The 16,801-nt window shown below is 45.4% G+C and overlaps 1 protein-coding gene across 1 annotated transcript in view; it reads left to right on the top strand.

Annotated features, from left to right (window-relative positions):
* CNTN2 (contactin 2) overlaps positions 1 to 16,801 on the top strand; it is a 393,061-nt gene that overhangs the window by 230,028 nt on the left and 146,232 nt on the right. Inside the window, exons 13-14 of the mRNA XM_068113156.2 lie at positions 4,714 to 4,841; positions 15,525 to 15,700. Of these exons, the coding sequence (XP_067969257.2) occupies positions 4,714 to 4,841; positions 15,525 to 15,700 (304 nt within the window). The remainder of the gene's footprint in view (positions 1 to 4,713; positions 4,842 to 15,524; positions 15,701 to 16,801) is intronic.

The following is a 16,801-nucleotide window of genomic DNA, read 5'->3' as shown; positions in this document are numbered from 1 at the left end:
CGGCGTTGCCAGGTGACGGGCACGATGGGGCGAGGCTGGCCTTGGGAGACGTCGCAGAGCAGGACAGTGTCCGTGAAGGGGATGTCGGCCAGGCGGAGGCCCATGTCCGCCGCCCGGAGGGCTTGCACCGTGGTGTCGGTGGTTTGGTCCGCCGCCATAAGCGCAAAGTCCACGCCCAGGTGGACCGCGTTCGCGCTGGCCCGGGAAAGACAGTCGGCCACGGCGTTGTTTTTGCCGGCGACGTGCCGGATGTCCGTGGTAAACTCCGACACGGCGGAGAGGTGGCGCTGTTGGCGGGCCGACCACGGCTCCGTGACCTTGGCCATGGCGTAAACCAACGGCTTGTGGTCGACGAACGCCGTGAAAGGTCGGCCCTCCAGGAGGTGGCGGAAATGGCGGACGGCCAGGTGTAGACCGAGGAGCTCCCGGTCAAACGTGCTGTATTTGAGCTCGTTCGGCCGGAGCTGCCGGCTGAAAAAAGCGAGTGGCTGCCAAACCCCGTTCACCCATTGCTCATGTACGGCGCCCACCGCGTAGTCGGAGGCATCCGTGGTGAGGGCGATGGGAGTGTTGAGCACCGGGTGAGCGAGCAGTGTTGCGTTGGCGAGGGCCCGCTTTGAGCTTTGGAAGGCCGCATCCATTGCTGCGGACCAGGCGATGTCGTGCTTGGCCGGCTTGCCCCGGAGGGCTTCGTAGAGGGGCCGCATGAGTTGAGCAGCGCGGGGCACGAAGCGGTGATAAAAATTCACCATTCCCAGGAATTCCTGCAGGGCCTTTATGGTGCGGGGACGCGGGAACGTGGTGATGGCCTCGACCTTGGTTGGCAGCGGCACGGCCCCGTTCTTGGTGATGTGGTGGCCCAAAAAATCAACGGCCGTCATGCCGAAGTGGCATTTGGCCGGGTTGACGATGAGGCCGTGCTCGCTGAGGCGCCCGAACAGTGTTCGGAGGTGGAGGAGGTGCTCGGCCCGGGACGTGCTGGCGACGAGGATGTCGTCCAGGTAAACGAAAAGGAACGGCAGGTCACGCAGCACGCCGTCCATCAAGCGCTGGAACGCTTGAGCCGCGTTCTTGAGACCAAACGGCATCCGCAAGAATTCGAATAAGCCGAACGGCGTGATGACTGCCGTTTTAGGGACGTCGGCCGCCCTGACAGGTACCTGGTGATATCCCCGTATGAGATCAATTTTCGAAAAAATGACCCGTCCCGCCAGATGGGCGGAGAAGTCTTGGATATGTGGGATCGGGTACCTGTCGGGGGTGGTAGCGTCATTGAGACGGTGGTAGTCGCCACACGGGTGCCATCCACCCCCCGGCTTTGGCACGATGTGCAGTGGCGAGGCCCACGCGCTATCGGAGCGCCGCACGATGCCGAGGTGCTCCAACGCGTCAAATTCGGCCTTCGCCACGGCGAGCTTGGCTGGGTCGAGGCGGCGGGCCCTGGCGTAGACCGGCGGGCCCGTGGTTGGTATGTGGTGCTCGATCCCATGCCGTACTGCGACGGCCGAAAACGTCGGCGCGTGAGGGCCGGGAACTCCGTGAGCAGGCGAGCAAACTCGTTCGCCGCCGGGACGGCGCATGCCAGCTCGGTCGGCGCGGAGCTGCTCAATGTGCATACCAGGGAGCTGAAGGTTTCGGCGTTGATTAAACGACGCCGTTGGACGTCCACCAGCAGTCCGTGTGCGCAGAGGAAGTCGGCGCCTAGCAGAGCCATGGGCACGTTTGCGGTTACAAACGTCCAAGCAAAGCGTTGGCCGCCGAAGCAGAGGGTGACGTTGCGCGGGCCGAAGGTGCGGATGGTCGATCCGTTGGCCGCAACCAAGGAGGGGCCGCAAACCGCGGATTGCCTGTCCTGGTCAGAGGCGGGTATGACGCTCAGTTGGGCGCCGGTGTCGCACAGGAAGCGCCGTCCGGACGCTTTATCCGTGATGAACAGTAAGTTGCCCGTGTGGCCGGCGCTCATGGCTGGTAATGAACGCCGGCCCGGCCGTTTCCCGGCCTGCCGAAGGTGCACGGGGGTCGGCATGTCTGGGCCTTCTGTCCGAACCTGGCATGATAGTAACACCATGCTTGGTCAGGTGGAGGCCCCGGTCGTCGTGCTGGAGGTGGTCGGCTCGGTGTAGCGGCCGCCAATTGCGTCGGCAGTTCGGTCGTCGACTGTGCCGGGTGCTCGGGCGCCATGGGTGTTGCGTCGGATGGCGGTGGGTCCCATGTCGCCGCTGCGATGCGCTGTCCTGCGGCGGAGATCTTGTTGGCTTCTCTGGCAAGGGCCCGGGGATCTGTGATCGTCGTGCTTGCCAGGGCGAGGCGTACCGGGTTAGGCAGCTGACGGAGGAACAGCTCCCGGAACAGGAATGCCGGAGAGTGCTTGCCGAGCAGTGAAAGCATGTAGTCCATTCGCTCGGAAGGGTGCATGTCGCCGAGCTCGGGCAGGTCGAGCAGGCGCCGTGCGCGTTCCGCCGATGGGAGGACGAAAGCGTCGAGGAGAAGCTTCTTAATCACGCCGTATTTGTCAGCAGCTGGCGGGCTCTCGAGGAGGCTCAGGGCGCGGGCCGCGGTGGCCGAACCGAGCGCTGCTACCACATGGTGGAAGCGGGTGTCGTCGGCCATGATGCCTCGCAGGGCGAACAGGGAATCCGCCTGTGCGAACCAAACCGCCGCGTGAGCCTCCCAGAAGGTAGGCAGTTTAAGGGCGACTGCCGTGTCCATGTCGGTAGGTCACCAATGAAGGAGCTGGGGCTCCCACGTCGATCGGAAGAATGGACGTGACAAAAAGCTGGAATTCATCCGAGTTGCTTTAATCAAACCAAACACTCAGGCACTCTGAAAAGCCCGTTTATCGGGCAGCAATATATATACATATTATCCCGGAGCGTTTGCCCAGGAAAGGCGAGAGGGGGCGTGGCCCAGCGTCCCGACCGAGGCCTGGCAAGTTGAGCACGGGCCTGCCCGGGCGTCCTGGACGAGCCCGGCATGGTGATCGCTCCGCGTCCTTGATAGGTGCAAGGCGATTGTGAAAACCCAGCGGTAGCCGCTACAATGTCATAGGTGCCTCCATTGTGATGTCATCATTCGACAAGTACAAAACTTCATCCAATCAAATGCAATTTCTTGAGCGCCATGTCGGCATAAACTGGTGGAGAGAAAAAAATGACGTCATCGGTCACGTGGTTCGGCCGCCATCTTGGAAAAACCGAAAAACTTTGCACCTTTTATCTCAGAAAGCACTGAATAGAAAAAAATTGAGACATGGCTCATTGTAAATAACTCTCCATGGGGAATAAAATATGTTAATGATGATGTCATAGGTGCCTCCATTATGACGTCATAATTCGTCAAGTACAAAACTTCATCCAATCAAGATGAAATTTCTTGAGCGCCATGTCGGCATAAGCTGGCGGAGAAAAAATAATAATGATGACGTCATCGGTCACGTGGTCCGGTTGCCATCTTGGAAAAATCGAAAAACGTTGCACCTCTTTCTCTCCGAAAGGGCTGAATAGAAAAAATTGAGACATGTCTCATTGTAAAGAACTCTCCATGGGGAATAAAATATGTTAATGATGATGTCATAGGTGCCTCCAGTATGACGTCATAATTCGACAAGTATAAAACTTCATCCGATCAAGATTAAATTTCTTGAGCATAATCTAGGATTAAATTGGTTTAGAAAAAAAAATGATGATGTCGTCGGTCACGTGGTTCGGCCGCCATATTTGTTTTAACACAAAAGCCTTAAGAAAACACTGAAAATACATCCTGGCGAGGGTTTGCAATCTCTGATTGCTCTTTTTCTTGTTTATTTATGTTGCAATCACCTACACCTTTTACTTAAAAAGTGACAAGCACGGTGACACTTTTTATGCCGTGGAAACCAAGGCCTTCAAGATCATTGAAATCTCCCAGGATTGAGCTGTGTCTATGGACCTACCACTTTCATATCGCAGACAGGCTGGTGGTCTCTCTGTCTTCGATCGCCTGCTTTCTGGTCTTGCACCATCTGTTCTTTCTGTGCTATGCCTCCCCATGTTTCTACAGGGAACATGTGGTCTGCCAGCAATCCCTTTCTAGTAATACTCTTCAAATCTAGACTCATTCGTTCCTCTTTTTCCCCACTTGTGCAACAAACTTCCACATTCTTTTCAATCTCATGCTTCCCTCCAAGACTTCAAGAGAGGTGTTTTCCACCATTTCCGAATATTCCCATATCCAAAACAATGATATCTTCTACCCCTCTTAACCCTTCCCAAGCCCACTTCGATCCAAATTTCCAGTTTTTCCTTCCTGAGAGTGTACGGCTGTATCCACCTTGTCCACCATGTGTGTCCTCCCCTAGGCCTCGTTCTTCCCCATAGCCCTTGCTTATCCAAGTCTCCTATTTTGTTCCTCAATCCTGTTGTTACTGTTTCCCCTCTCTCTTCCTACTGTTCCTTTTGTTCTGTTATGTCCTGATCCGCTCTATGTTCAAGCACCTCCACAAGTCTTGCCTTTGTATACAAAATAAATAAATAATGATACAGTATACATGTAGTGTAAATTGCAATCACTTACACCTTTTACTTAAAAAGTATCAATCAGGGTGACAACTGTTTGGATGTAACAGCATAACTTTTTATAGAAGATTTAGGCTCTTTGATTCAGCCTAATAATGATTTAAATTGACAATTCCTACAAACTACCACGTAAGTCTTTTCCCACTCCTGAAACCAACAGAATGACTGTGCTGGAAGATGGTATATTAATCATCCGGGACTTAACCCGAACTGATGGAGGAAACTACACTTGCTTTGCTGAGAATGTACTGGGAAAGGCCAATGAGACATTCTTGCTGCAGATTAGAGGTAAGTTGTACTGCTTTATATTCACTCAGGGCTATTAATAATAATAATGGTGGTTGTACGTGGGGAGTGCCTGGGAAACTTTTAGGCATGAAAACTTCAAAAAAAGTAATGATTCATGGTCGCACGGGCTTGGGAGGGCACTTGGGGGGGACGCAAATTCTATGTGTAAATGTGAATTGTGTAGTGCCGCTCCTACTGGAAGAGTGTATTACAAGTCCCAACAGTTTAAACTATTATAATCGCATCTCTGCATGAAAACTTTATGTAATCAACAACTACTTGGCCATTTTATACATACAGTGCCTTCAGAAAGTATTCACACCCCTTGACTTTTGTCACATTTTGTTGTGTTACAGCCTGAATTTAAAATTGATTAAATTGAGATTTTTTTGTCACTGATCTACACATAAAACCCCATATTGTCAAAGTGGATTTTTTTTTAGAAATGTTTACAAAAGATAAAAATGACAGACAGAAATATCTAATTTACATAAGTATTCAAACCTCTGGGTCAATACTTTGTAGAAGCACCTTTGGCAGTGATTACAGCTTTGCATCTTTTTGGGAATGTCTGTATCACCTTTGAACATCTAGATTTGGGGAGTTTCTCCGATTCTTCCTTGCAAATTTGCTCAAGTTATGTCAAGTTGGATGGAGAGCGTCGTTGACCAGCAATCTTCAAGTCTTTCCATAGATTCTCAATGTCATTCGTGTTGGCTGGGGCTGGGCCACTCAAGGACTTTCACATTCTTGTTCTGAAGTCATTTCAGTGGTGCATTGGCTGTATGTTTGGGGTCATTGTTCTGTTGGAAAGCAAATCTTCGCCGCAGTCTAAGGTCTTTTGCACTCTGAAGCAGGTTGTCTGCAGGGATTCGCCTGTATTTGGCTCCATTCATTATTCCCTCTAAACTTACAAGTCTCTCAGTCCCTGCCACTGAAATGCATCCCCATAGCATGATGCTGCTACCAACATGCTTCACGGCAGGGATGGTGTTAGATGGGTGATGAGCTGTGCTTGGTTTCCACCAGAAGTAGCGCTTTGCATTCAGGCCAAAGAGATCATTTTTCGTCTCATCAGACCACAGAATATTTTGCCTCATGCTCTTAGAGTCTTTCACATGCCTTTTTGCAAACTCCAGGCGTGCTGTCATATGCCTTTTTCTCAGGAGTGATTTCCATTTGGCCACTCTCCTAAAAAGCCTACAGTCACCTGAAAAAGTAAGTCCACCCCATGTAAAGTTTTGTCTTTTTCAACATATTTCAACATACAGCTATTTGATATTCATTTCAACAATATTGATAAATAAAGGTGCTATAATATAACAAATATCATGAAACATTTACATTTTGTAGTCCATTGTATAATTTAAATAAACATAAATGCAAATTTTGCATGTGGAAAAAGTAAGTACACCCTTGGCTCTAATAGGTGGTATTGCCCCCTTTGGCAGAAACAACCTCAAGTAGGCGTTTCTTATAACTGTCTACCAGTCTCTGACATCGACTGGGAGAATTTTTTGCCCACTCCTCCATGCAGAATTCTTTCAGCTGTGCAATGTTTGAGGGGTTTCTTGCATGCACAGCTCGTTTCAAATCCGCCCACAACATCGCGATGGGATTTAGATCCGGGCTTTGACTTGGCCATTCCAGAACCCTCCATTTCTTTCATTTAATCCATTCCTGGTGGATTTACTGGTATGTTTAGGGTCATTGTCATGTTGCAAGGTCCACCCTCGGTTGAGCTTCAACTTTCTGACAGATGGCCTCACATTATCCTCAAGCACCCTCTGGTACAATGATGAAATCATAGTGGATTATATGATGGTGAGCTGCCCAGGCCCTGATGCAGCAAAGCTGCCCCAAACCTTAATATTTCCACCACCATGCTTTACAGTTGGTATCAGGTTCTTGTGGTCAAATACTGTCTTTGGTTTTCGCCAAACATGTCTTCTGGTACTGTAGCCAAATAGCTCTACCTTTGACTCATCTGTCCAGAGCACATTGTTCCAGAAGTGCTGGTCTTTACCTAGGTGTTCAATGGCAAACTTTAGTCTTGCCCTGATGTTCTTTCTGGACAGCAAAGGTTTCCCCCTGGCACACCTCCCATTTAGATCAAATTTGTGCAGCCTCTGTCCAATGGTAGACTCGTGCACTTTGACATCAACAGTGGCAAGATCTACCTGTAGGGTCCCGTGATGACATTCTGGGGTTCTTCGAGACTTCTTTCAGCATCTTGCGGTCTGCTCTCTGGCTGAACTTGCTGGGGCGGCCTGGCCTGAACAAGTTGGCAGTTGTTTGGAATCTTCCCCACTTGTCGATGATCTTCCGGACAGTCGAATGATTGATTTCAAATTGTTTGCGGATCTTTTTAAATACCTTCCCAGACTCGTAGGCATCTATAACCTTCTTTCTGAAGGCCTCAGAGAGCTCTTTTGATCTAGGCATGGTGATGCCGCACACTTCAACAACAAAGAGCAAACCAAACTAAATGTCTGAGGTTTAAATAAGACAGGTTCCTCCAAGATCCTCTCTAACGATGTTCTAATCATTTGCACCTGAGCTGATGCACCTGATTCTAATTTTAGGTATTTGAAGTAGTGATAAATGTAGGGGTGTACTTACTTTTTCCACATGCGAAATTTGCATTTATGTTTATGTAAATTATAGAATGGACTACAAAATGTAAATGTTTCATGATATTTGTTATGTTATATCACCTTTATCTATCAATATTGTTGAAATGAAAATCAAATAGCTGTATGTTGAAATATGTTGAAAAAGTCAAAACTTTACATGGGGTGTACTTACTTTTTCACGTGACTGTATATTTGTGAAGTGCTGCATTCGACTGTTGTCCTTCTGGCAGGTTCTACCATCTCAACCATGGAACTGTTGTTTTGTCAGAATGGTCGTAGGGTTCTTGGTCACCTCCCCGACCAAGGTCCTTCTTGCCCGGTTGCTCAGTTTGGTTGGATGGCCAGCTCAAGGAAGAATCTGGGTAGTTCCATATATTTTCCATTTTCTAATGATGGAGCACACTGTGCTCTTGGGCACTTTCATCACTCTAGGTATTGTTTTATACCCTTCCCCAGAGCTGTGGCTCCTCACAATTCTATCTCTCAATTCTATGGACAGTTTCTTGGACTCCATGATAGAGTTTCTGTTCTGACATGCACTGTCAACTGTGGGGACCTTATATAGAAAGGTGTGTTTCTTTCTAAATCATGTCCAATCAATTGATTTGGCCACAGATCAACTTCCCTCACGTTGTCGAGACATCTCAAGGACGATCAAAGGAAATTGGATGCACTTGAGCTGAATTTGAAGTGTCATAGCAAAAGCGTGAATACCCATTTACTCAAGACATTTCATTTTCCATTTTTAATTATTTTGTAAAAATTTCTAAAATAAACATTCCACTTTGACATTATGGCGTATAACATGTAGATCAGTGACAAAAAATCTAAATGCAATCCATTTTAAATTCAGGCTGTAACAAAGAAAATGAGAAAAAATTCAAGGGGTGTGAATACTTTCTGAAGGCACTGTATGTGCTCTATATTTTATGCACTCCTACAATGCTGGGCAAAATAAGTTAAAAAGTGGTGGTTGTACTCTGGGTGTGCATGTGAATGTTCTACTAAGTTGGGATGGTGACCTCCAACTTATGTTTTTACTTTTATGTTAAAGTGGGGAATTATTATAAGAAGTGGGTGAATTATCATACTTTTAATGCACTCCTGCACCTCTCGGCAGAATAGAATAACTTGAAACTTCATTTTATCACTAAAAAAAAATCAAACTCCCAGAAGTTGTACAACACAAAATAATGTCCCCCACCTCCGCCCCTTCTCTCCGCCCCCACCATGTACTGCTCTACTTGGCCATGTTACATTTTATATAAAAATGTTACATAGGGAATGAGTGTTTCTAGTAACAATAACAGCATAAAAAACTTCAATTGAAAGGCAAAGACCTGAAATGTTTCAGTGGCATACTACTACAACGACTACTACTACTACTACTACTACTACTACTACTACTACTACTACTACTACTACTACTACTACTATGGTACGAGTAGTAACTTTATCAAATATGGGTTGAGAAGTTCTCAGTCGTCCCCCACAAGTTGCAGACTTTATCACCTTGTGATTTTCATATTTGTGGAGCACTCAAGTAACATCTGAGTGGCACTAAGTTTACAACTAATGAAGACGTCAAAGCGCATTTTACATACCATGTTGATAAGGCAAGTGTGTACATGTAGCAGGGGAATACCTTGACAAGTATATATATGATGTTTCCTCAACTTCAATCAACTTCAGTGGTGCCATTTTGCTTATAGCAATGAATTTTTTTCACCCCATGTATTGCTTCTGAATGTTTGAGCTCGTTTGAAAATTATGAAAGATAATTTTACAACAGTAAATCAAACATGTTTTGAAGGTTCGTGCAGATAGATGGAGAAATAGATAGAAATATCATGTAAGTAAAGCAGACTAGTTACCAATATAATAGCATATGTTACAAACGTGGATGTGATTTAACCCTTCCTTCTTCACGTGTTATAATCGTTAATTAATTGCTCCTTCTTCACGATCATGCTTCTACACCCAAACCCTCACCTCTCTAATCATTTTCTTCCTTCACTCTTTAACTCACATTCTTCCTTTAGTTTCCAACCAACCATGGAGATTTGAGCTTTATAATGGCTGCTGTGCGGTGCAAAATTGACCAATTTGCTTACACAGGCTTAATGAAATGGCTAATTTGCTCCACAAAACCTTAGCTTGTTCTTTCAGTCACAAAACATTGTTGCAAATGGCTTCAGGCTAGTGGATATTAAAATGTGACAGCTCAAACATTGTAATTTTTTGAGCGAAAAAATTCATCTTTTATATGTCAGTTGCAGCTTTGATGCCAAATATAGTCTTTCTTATCAGTGGGTGGACAGCCTGAATATTAGGAAAAACAACTCGAGTGCACATTTTGAATAATTGTCAAAAAGAAGACATTAAACAACAAATTGGTACTTGCTATGATGAATGTGTAATTGATGTTTACACAGCAATGAAACAAAGGACCGTTCTTTCTTGGAAAGAAAATTCATTATTTCAGGTGCTTTCCATTCCACCAGGCAGGTTGACATTTATCCACCATGCTTTTGTTTTGCAGTTGTGTGATGATACCAGCCTCGTAGACAACTGACAATATGTCAAAACTACAACGGAGACTTTAATAATCTTGTTTGATGAGCCAGCGTGGTGGACAACTGATGATAATAATCTAGTGTGATGAGCCAGCGTGGTGGACAACTGATGATAATAATCTAGTGTGATGAGCCAGCGTGGTGGACAACTGATGATAATAATCTAGTGTGATGAGCCAGCGTGGTGGACAACTGATGATAATAATCTAGTGTGATGAGCCAGCGTGGTGGACAACTGATGATAATAATCTAGTGTGATGAGCCAGCGCGGAGGACAACTGATGATAATAATCTAGTGTGATAAGCCAGTCTGGTGGACAACTGATTATAATAATCTAGTGTGATGAGCCAGCGTGGCGGACAACTGATGATAATAATCTAGTGTGATGAGCCAGCGTGGTGGACAACTGATGATAATAATCTAGTGTGATGAGCCAGCGTGGTGGACAACTGATGATAATAATCTAGTGTGATGAGCCAGCGTGGTGGACAACTGATGATAATAATCTAGTGTGATGAGCCAGCGCGGAGGACAACTGATGATAATAATCTAGTGTGATAAGCCAGTCTGGTGGACAACTGATTATAATAATCTAGTGTGATGAGCCAGCGTGGTGGACAACTGATGATAATAATCTAGTGTGATGAGCCAGCGTGGTGGACAACTGATGATAATAATCTAGTATGATAAGCCAGTCTCGTGGACAACTGATGATAATAATCTAGTGTGATGAGCCAGTCTCGTGGACAACTGATGATAATAATCTAGTGTGATAAGCCAGTCTGGTGGACAACTGATGATAATAATCTAGTGTGATGAGCCAGTCTTGTGGACAACTGATGATAATAATCTTGTGTGATGAGCCAGTGTGGCGGACAACTGACGATAATAATCTTGTGTAATGAGCCAGCGCGGTGGACAGCTGATGATAATAATCTAGTGTGATGAGCCAGTCTTGTGGACAACTGATGATAATAATCTAGTGTGATGAGCCAGTCTTGTGGACAACTGATGATAATAATCTTGTGTGATGAGCCAGTGTGGTGGACAACTGACGAAAATAATCTTGTGTAATGAGCCAGCGCGGTGGACAGCTGATGATAATAATCTAGTGTGATGAGCCAGTCTTGTGGACAACTGATGATAATAATCTAGTGTGATGAGCCAGTCTTGTGGACAACTGATGATAATAATCTAGTGTGATGAGCCAGTCTTGTGGACAACTGACGATAATAGTCAACTGTGATGAGCCAGTCTGGTGGACAACTGACGATAATAATCTTGTGTAATGAGCCAGCGTGGTGGACAGCTGATGATAATAATCTAGTGTGATGAGCCAGTATGGTGGACAACTGATTTTTTTTTCCTTGTGTACAGGATCGAGGCTCGTGAAAGAGCTAACATCTATCACACAAAAAAATTCAAACAGACACATAAAACATATAATAAGGGGAGCGGCAGACAAGATGGGGAGAAAAGGAGAAGCATAAACACAGCATTTGAGAGCAGGGACATTGGGATATCTGTGGGAGGAGGAGGGCTTGGGGGGAGGCGGCGTTGGAAGGGGTGGGGGGGTGGGAGAAGTATAAAACACAAGGATACTGTAAGGACTTCCAGGAAAGACGTTGGTATATCTAGAAAGTGTATCTGGGGTAAAATTAGCAGGGGTAGAAAAGATCAAGGTTTTAGATGGGGGAAGATAAGAGATGGTGGTAAACAGCTGTTTTAAAGACCTGGAGGGAGGAGTGGGATTGAAGAGAGTGAGGAAGTTTGTTCCAGAGGCGGGAGAAAAGAGGCATGAAGGAGTGAAGGTGAGCAGAGAGTCTTGATTTTGGCAGTTTAACCATAAGAGGGTTGCTGGCAGATCTTGTGCGAACTGTAGGAATATTTGGGGGACAGAGCCCAGAGAAAGCTGGGGGGGGGGGGGGGGTGGCAAGGCCAGAGAGGAGTCGGTACAAGACAGAAAGACCACCAACCTGCCTGCGGTGAGGAAGTGAAAGGCCCTCGGAGTTAGCTTCATCGCGGGAGATTCCAATGATTCTGAACGCTTTGGTTTCAACAGCGTGAAGCCAAGCTAGATGTGAGGCAGGAGCACAGGCCCAGAGGGGAGAACAGTATTCCATTGAGCTGCGGATGAAAGCCTTGTAAGTGGTGAGGAGCTCAGGTGTGCCAAGGAAGGACTTCGCATGACGGAGGATGCCAGATTGGAAATGTGATTTTCCCAGGAAAGATCATGGCAGATAGTGAGACCTAAAAGCTTGAGTGACAGAACTTCTTGGAGAGGATTGTTCAGAAAGTAGATGGCAGGGTTGTCCAGTCGGTCTTTTCGGAGAGACACAGTAAGAGTGTGAGATTTGTCAGGATTGAAAAACATGTTACACTTGTTTGAGCAGTCTGTGATTTTGTCCAGGTCTGCAGAGAGTGAGGAGGCTGCAGACTGCCGATCTGAGGGATGAGGAATGGAGCAGCAGAGAGTGGAGTCATCAGTAAAGAGATAGAGAGGATTTTCAAGAGAGTCAGGGAGATCATTGATGAAGACCAGAAAAAGCACAGGGCCCAGAACACTGCCTTGGGGAACTCCAGCCTGAACAGGAGGGGAGATGAGAGAAACCCATTGAAGGCCACACATTGACTATGACTAGAGAGGAAGCCCTCAAGCCATGCGTGGAGACGGCCATGAATACCACAGGAGGAGAGTTTGTTGAGCAGAGCGGGGTGCCAGACCGTATCGAAGGCACGTGATATGTCAAGAGAGACAGCTCTAATTTCCTGTTTGGCATTGAGGACCTCCATCCATTGTTGAGACAGCAGAAGCAACATGTCCAGAGTAGAATGACCTGGTCTGAATCCAAATTGATGATCAGAGATCAAGCCATTGGAGAAGAGGACGGATTTGATATCCGAAGCAATGATGGATTCCACGACTTTGCTGATGATTGGGAGAAGGCTGATTGGTCTGTAGTTGCAAGGATCTGTTTTTGCACATTTTTTGTGCAAAGCGGTGATGTTGTCTGATTTCCAAGCTGATGGCAGATGACCTTGAGCAAAAGAGAGGGTGAAGAGAACAGAGAGAGGGAGTGAAAGTGCGGCAGAGCAGGATTTTAGGACCCATGGGCTGATGCCGTCTGGTCCAGTTGCAGAATCAGAGTCGAGGATTGACAGAAACTTCTCCACCTTGCCAGGAGAGAAGGACACAGAGTACAGGAGCAGCTGGGTATGACTGAGTACAGTAGGTACAGAGAGGGATGGGTTTGGGACACAATATTTTGAGGCAAACACGGAGTTGAGGCATTCAGTTTTTTCACGTGTGGAGTCAGCTGTGTAGCCATTTGAGGTAAGGGAGGGGATGGAGGGGCAACAAACCCCAGAAACATATTTGACCAGACACCACCAGGATTTGGAAGAGGGAGACAGGTTTGAGAGTTCAGTCTTGAAAGTGGAGAGATATTGTTTCCTGGCTCTCCTGAAGGTGGACACACACTTGTTTTGGGCTTTGTGAAAGGAAATGAGATTTCCTTCCGTTGGATTTGCTTTCCAGGAGGTGAAGGCAAGTTGTTTCTGGGCAACTGCCTCATCACAAGATTCCATGGACCATGGACGGGAGGAAGGGTATGCCAACTGAAGACAAGATGGGATAAATCTGTGCATGAGAGAGAGCAATTTACTTTGGAAGAATTCCCAGGATGAGTTGATGTCAGAGGCGGTAGAGATGGGAGACCAGTCCAGATGATTGATGGCTGCTTGAAGACCGTGCCAGTCAGCCTGAGTGAAATGCCAGACTCGTCGGCACTGAGAAGGCTCTCTGAGAATGGTCAGAGAGATGTCCACTTTAACAAGCACATGATCAGATGAGCCAATTGGAGCAGAAGAAGAGCAGCAGTCATTTTCAGGAAAGTTAGTCATAACCAAGTCCAGAAGAGAAAATGCTCCGTTGCCTGAGATCCTTGTCGGGAAATTGACAGAATGTGTCAGTCCCAATGAGTCGCAGAAGCCCTTTGATGAGGAGCCATGGCTGGTGAGAGAGGTACCTACACCCAGCCAACTGGCATGGTGGAAATTGAAATCACCACATATGAGGAAGAGAGAGTTGAGATGAGTTGATAGAAGTTGGTCCATATTATCAGACAGCGAGATGTAGATGGAGTCATCACTGTTTAGTGGACGGTACAACACACATATGAACAAAAGGTGGGAGCGAAGGGGAAGCTGATGATAATAATCTAGTGTGATGAACCAGTCTGGTGGACAACTGAGGATACGTCAAAACTACAACGAAGATTTTAATAATCTTGTGTGATGAGCATCAAAAAAGGAAAGAAATGTAGACATCTAAATTTTGTCAAATAATTAGACGTCAGACCTTGAGATTTTGTTGAAGATCATGTTTGCTTTAATCTTCTGTTATCTGAAGGAATTTTCTTAAATGACCAAAGGTGCTCATAGATAAGCTCGTGCAGATGACACATGCAGGGAAAAGGACCTGACGAGACATTATTGTACTTTTTCATGAATTAAAAGGATATTTGTAAACGATGCATAAATCAATACCTTATATGGGATTTTTAACCTGGCTTTCGACAGTATCATGAGCTATGTGCTCAGATGGGAATGCCAACAGGCCAATCCTCCCCAAAAATCTATCAATTTATTAATTGTTGCTATTTTGTGTAGATTCTAACTCACTACATGTACCGTATGTTTCACTGGTATACCCATTCCTTACGGGAGTGGCAGGAAGGGTCATTCCTTTCTCGGATAAATAGATCACAGTAGATCTAGGATCAGGTCTCAAGAACATCAGTGGTGTGTTCAGTTACCAAGTTTCTTGAAGAGTTCTTGCCAGGTGGTTTAAGCATTAGAGCAAGCACTCCATTTGAAACTGTTGATAGGGAACGGCTGGCTTGGCAGGCGCTAGCTAGCTGATTGGTAACTGAACACACCCTGGGTTTCCTCCCTTTTAGTTAAGTGTTAAACAGCAGTAGTGACTATTTCAAAAGGTAATCATACGTATTTGTGGTTTATAATATTTTTAGCTTCTGGTAATGGTTTTCCACGACACGACATGATAAGCTATTTATACATATTAGCACGGTATTTGTCCAAGGAGGAAAAACCCTTTGGTTGGGTGGATATTATTAATATTAATAATGCTTTGTAATAACATTGATATTATGCTATTATCGACTGAACAATGACGACTGAATGTATCGTGGTCAAAATAACAGACAGACACCATATTGCGTATTTTAGTATGATTTTGTGATTTACCTGTATGTAGTAATAATAATGTATGACAAGATGTATCTTAATATACTTCGTAGTTACAAAACAGTTTTCACCATTTTGTCTTATGTTGATCACTTACGTGTAACATTTGCTGCTAATTGGACCACTAATGAGTCCCTAAATGTATAAATATATCATATGTGTTGCACCATTTGACTCACCACCATATTCATGGCCCTACCAGAACCCACAAAGATTACACTGCAACCGAGCAATTCTAATGTCATCGTGGGAAAGACAACCATCTTGCGATGCCATGCATCTCGTGACCCCTCTCTTGACCTTGGCTTCCTTTGGCTTTTCCACGGGCGGCCCATTGACCTTGAGGAGGAGAGTGACCATTACGGTCGGATTGAGGGGGTATGTATGGTTTACCATTATATTATCAGAGTTTGTGCTTTGGCTGTGTTTTATTGTGTTGAACTGAAACCAACAATGTGGTTTTGTGTGAAGGGGACAAGCTCCATATTGTTGTTGACACTATCATCAGCATTGCTATTTTCATGAATACCATACAGTACATACGAGTTAATATTCGAAGTATGTCAATCAGAAATCTTGAATTTGATGGAAAGACAATGAAAAACATAAGGAAAGACCATTTGGCTTACCATGTGCATGTGACATTCAAAACAAAATATTAATTTCATCGATTGATTCAATTTTGATGAAGATCCAAATCCGGATCCGGTACGAGAATGTTTTTATTTTTTAAGTGATTCTTCACTATTGAGAGATGGGGATAACAACGATATATAGCACGATATATCAAAATGTTATGGACGAGTTATGACAAAACCAGGTGGTTGAGTTGGGTAAATGCCAAGACCAAACAGATTCGATTTTGCTTCAGGTCCGGGTTCAGATGCAGCCTATCAGTGGGATACAAAACATAATATCTCAAAAAGTTGTGGACGGATTTGGACGAAACTTAGTAGACCGGTTGATTGTGTGACAAGGATAAATTTACTTGATTTTAGTGAAGATCTGAATCCGGATATGGATCCGAGAATTTTAAAAGTAATTCTTCAGCATTGAGTGATCGAGCTAAATATGATATATGTATCACGATATCCCTAAAAGTTGTGGATAATGCTTTATCTCTCTCAATGGCAGACACAACTTTGTGGACAGATTGTGTGTGTGACAAGGTCGAATTGATTCGATTTTGCTGATCAGAATCCGAGGATTTTTTTTTTTTTCAAGTGATTATTTACGTTTGAAAGATGGGGCCAAAAACGATATATAGCAAGATATTTCAAAAAGTTGTGGAATGATTATGACAAAACTTGGTGGATGAGTTGGCTAGGTGACAAGAACAGGCCGATTCGATTTTGGTTCAGGTCCAGATTCAGATCCAGCCTATCAGTGGGATACAAAACATAAACTGCTCAGCCTGGCGGAGGTATGCGCTCCACCTCGAGACGCTCTATAGTTTTGTTTCTTTTGTGTGCTTTCCTT

Source organism: Myxine glutinosa, chromosome 4 (assembly GCF_964187855.1).
Source record: "Myxine glutinosa chromosome 4, kmMyxGlut1.1, whole genome shotgun sequence".
Taxonomy (NCBI): domain Eukaryota; kingdom Metazoa; phylum Chordata; class Myxini; order Myxiniformes; family Myxinidae; genus Myxine; species Myxine glutinosa.
Note: the sequence above shows the minus strand (reverse complement) of the source record. Positions and strands in the feature narration are given on the sequence as shown.